The sequence below is a fragment of the Populus euphratica genome, unplaced genomic scaffold (genome assembly GCF_000495115.2).
Source record: "Populus euphratica unplaced genomic scaffold, PopEup_1.0 scaffold131.1, whole genome shotgun sequence".
Classification (NCBI taxonomy): Eukaryota; Viridiplantae; Streptophyta; class Magnoliopsida; order Malpighiales; family Salicaceae; genus Populus; species Populus euphratica.
The window spans coordinates 402,039-406,277 of NW_011500004.1; the positions used below are offsets into that span (position 1 = coordinate 402,039).

Consider the following 4,239-nt stretch of genomic DNA (forward strand, 5'->3'; position numbering starts at 1 on the left):
AATCAAATTCCTCTATATTTACCTAAATTTTTAATTTAACAATAAAATTGATAAAATATGAAATGTACTCATTAAAAAATCCATTATTTATTTTATAAAATACTTGAGTTACAAAATCAAACTCAATTTCATCAAATGACAAACAAAAACACTTTTTTTAAATTTCAAACAAACCCTAATATGTATAAATCATATACTCATTCAATAAATTTTTATAGAAAAAAGCTATCAAACAAGTAAACATACAAACAAGCTAAAAAACACTAACCAAAAAAATGGGTTATAACAAAAAATGAATAGATTTTCTTACTTGATATGGAAAATATTAAAAAATAAACTAGAACAAGGATACTGATAGTCTAAGTATTAGGATGGCTGAATTTATGATGATGAGAGCTTGATTTGAGATAATATTAGAGGGAATAATGTTATTTTCTAAAAGAAAAGGCAGAAATGGGGGAAGGGGAGAGGGGATCTGGAAGGTTATAACTTAAATTTTACTAACAGATTCACCGATGAATATTAGTAATGATTATAATTCATTAATAATTCTGTTTATAATACTGTTATGTCATATTTCTCAATGGAAATAATGAGGGAATACTTGCCTATTTTTTTTTCATCCTTGATTTTCAATAGCAATTCCCTTAGTGTTCATCAACAGAAAATTTTTATCAGTGAATAATAATGGAAACAACAATGTTATATTCTATTGATAAATATCACTATAATTTACTACTAATATATTTTTTTTATTAGTGTTTCCATTTGTATTTTATAATTTTCTAGTAATGATAGAAAATTTTTCCATGATGAATGTATAAATTTTTTCTAAACTCTTTATCTCCAACTAAGGATTTCATTAACTTCAAAGCAAGAAATTCAAAACTTACAGGAGTAAGCATGATCACTTAAAAAATAAATCACCACAACATGTCATTAATAACACAATGCCAAACATCTAATGGAAGATATTGATTGTTGTCCAAAATTATTAGCAAATAATGATTAAGACAAATGAATGTCTATGTTTTGTTTATAATCATGCAATTTATAATATGGTAAATTTTTTATCTTAATAAGAGCTAGCGTACTAGTAAACCTATATATAATCTTGTATAAATAATACAATGACAATTATAGAATGTATACTAATGTATAATATTAAATAAAAATCAAAATAATACTTACTTGTCAAAGTACTTTAAAATTGATCAAGCTTTATTGTTTTCAAGGATTAATCCTTAGTCTTTAATGCTTCATTGTTCCTCACTAGTTGAAATAGGATTTTTTTCAATAAACCTTCTAAAATTCTAACAACACCATTATATTTAGATACACTTCTAAACAAGGTTCAATGAACTAATGAAATTTTACTTAATAATCTCTTTATAGTGACTAAACCTAAGCTCTAGATTAGAAGAACTTTTGAGGAAAAACAAAGGTTTAAAATCATAAAATAATGTTGTAAATTAAGGTGAAGAAGAGTGTCAAATTCTCTCAAAATAATGCAGAATTAATCAGCTGCAAACCATTTTTTATCCCTTTTTTATAGAGAATTTTGCAAATCAAAGGTCAATGGAATTTCTTAACTAACAACTCTGATTACTCAAATAAAAATAAAATTAAACATGAATGCCTTTCAAATTTAAATCATGTGAGTTTTGAATTAAAAAACTTGTTTATATAACCTTGAAAGAATTATGAAAAAACTTATTAGATTCTTCCTTTCATGGACTAGGTAAACCAATATATTAGAAAAAATAATTCTAACTTCTCAACTTTCAACTTTATAAACACTAAAAAAGTTTTAATTTTTTTTATATAGGATAGAGGTTTTTTTGAGAGTTTTGAGTTTCAAAAAACATGTCAACTTTCTTTGATATTAGTTTTTCATTTACTTATAATTTGTTTAAGTTATGTTAATGTTTAGTATTAAATATTAGATTCTAAAAAAGTTTTATCTCCTTTATATATATATATATATATATATATATGCAACCACTAACAAGTTCAATAATAAAAATACCACCATTAATTATTGTGAAGGAAACATAAATCTATCACGGGTCAGAAAATTGAAAATGATACACGTTTGGTTTCCTCTTGAAAAACAAACTCCATTAGTGTGATCTTATTGCTATACGAACTCAATCAAAGAGGTAAAAAGTCATTTAGCATCACATCAATATATATATACACATGCCTCGTTCAACCTTGGAAAAGAATTAAGAGAGAAATGAACCCAGGTAGTCTATCTCAGGTAGTTTGAAATTAACGTATGTTTAGTTGAGTATAATCAAGGTAAAATTGAGTCGGGCTGATAAAATGAGCATGGAATTTTGAATTATTTAAAAATAAAAAAGAAGGAAACATCTCTAATTGCAGCAAAATTTTGAAGCTTGATATATAATTACTTTCGTGGGTGCAGTAAATAAAGCCCAGTTAAAGGTGCCATTATTATAAACACGGGTAGCATATACGTGTTTATGTGTAGATTATTTCAGGTCCTATACAGTGATATGCATGTATAGCAAGGGAAAAGAAACAATGAAGTAACACATTAATTTCATCAAGACCTCGAGAAAGTATCATCACTAGACAAATCGAAGGGACTCCAGTTACCAAACAATAGATTAGGATCTTGAGTCTCAGGTCCAAGCACTGGCTGTTGAGACATTTCCAGGGAACAATAGATTAGGATCTTGAGTCTCAGGCCCAAGCACTGGCTGTTGAGACATTTCCAGGTTATGATTTCCCATCAGGTGAGAATTCGACCAAAGTATCTCTTGAGAGGCTGTGTCTTGCCCTGGCAACGGTGGCAAGTTGAAGCTGCTTGTATCATTACCTGTACATTGTTGAGTCCTATCTTGGTGATCTTGATGCTTGTGTGCTGAGTCTAAACTATAGTAGTACATCAAGTGGTCATTGTCTTTCAAAGGAGCTTTCGTCGAGAAGTCGGAGATAGTGAGGCATCCAGCAAGACCATTTTCTTCTGACAACTGAGAACTTGGTTCCAAACTTGTGTTCGAGATGTTAGTGAATATTAGAGAGGGATCAAACTCACTGGTAAATTCTGGCTCTTCATAACCACTCTTGGAATCTTGCTGTGGATTCAGGAACTTTGCATAAACAAGTGCAAGATCAATATGAGAACCATCAGGAAACATTGGCGAGCTAGAGGACTCTATGGAGGCATTTCCTTTATGGCTATGTGGATGCCTAATAGAGTTATTAGGCAAGCCTTCACAACCGAAACTCGTAGAGTGGTCATTAGAAGATAGCCTCACTGACTTTCCTCTTCTATTCTTCCTGCACCCGCCACCTACAGGCACATTTCGTAGGGATCCTCCTTTAGTCCAATACCTTCTACAACCCTTGCAAAAGTATCTCGGTTGAGTTAAGCTGTAGTTGTTGTAGTAACAAAATTTAGTATTTGAGGAACCACACCGAGGACAACTTGGTGATATCTCAGAATTTCCCTTCCATCCTGTCTCCATACCAGATCGCTTCAAACTTCATAGGCTTGTAATAAAACTGCCTGACCGCTCACTGGTTCTCTCTTTTGTAGAGTTTGGAAGCAATTAATTCAGAACGCAGAAACTAGAGTAATTATAATCATGAATTATTGGAAACGTGTGTGTACCCCAAGAGCAAGAATGCAGGCTCACGTTTGTTTCAGGTGCACGACTGTTTAGGAATTAATGGAAGTCTTGGAAATGTGTATGCGCCCATGCACATGAGACAGGCAGGTTTAGGGGTTCCGGTGCCGTGAAGGACGATTTGGGTGGTATGTAACAGCCCCGTAGGCTAATACTCAGTGTCGCTGTTTGTTACATGTGGCAGAATTGTACTGGAGGGAATGAAGGTGGTAGAGGAAGCAAATGCCTCGAGGGACGGACTTACATTTCTTACAGGAGCAGACATCCTTCATTAAAAAAACACCAACTTGGCAAACTGACGCTCGGAAGTGTTTCTCCACCGTCTAATCTTGTACATGTTAATGCCCTCCTCTCAAGTATAACCTCACCTTGTAAGTAGGGATATTCACATATTTCATAGAAAAGAGCTGTGTGTAAAAGGCTGGATTTTTCCCTTTTCTATTTAGCCCATCCCCTGCATGAGCTGGATCTAATTCTATATATATTAGCTTTTATTTTGTTTGTTACATAACCCTATAATTACTTTGGCAATCTACGCCAAATGACTTCTACATTCATAGCATAAAATAAAATAGCA

General features: G+C 32.0%; 1 protein-coding gene across 1 annotated transcript; it reads right to left on the reverse strand.

The window, feature by feature from the left end:
* Positions 1-2,651: 2,651 nt before the first annotated feature.
* LOC105141062 (dof zinc finger protein DOF3.5-like) lies at positions 2,652-3,549 on the reverse strand. The gene has a single exon (XM_011048153.1). It carries the CDS (start codon positions 3,498-3,500, stop codon positions 2,652-2,654), a length of 849 nt encoding a protein of 282 aa, XP_011046455.1. The 5' UTR covers positions 3,501-3,549.
* Positions 3,550-4,239: the final 690 nt, after the last annotated feature.

Bases quoted from the DNA above. Each gene is read 5' to 3' on its own strand.
- LOC105141062 (XM_011048153.1), bottom strand. From the start codon at position 3,500: ATGGAGACAGGATGGAAGGGAAATTCTGAGATATCACCAAGTTGTCCT.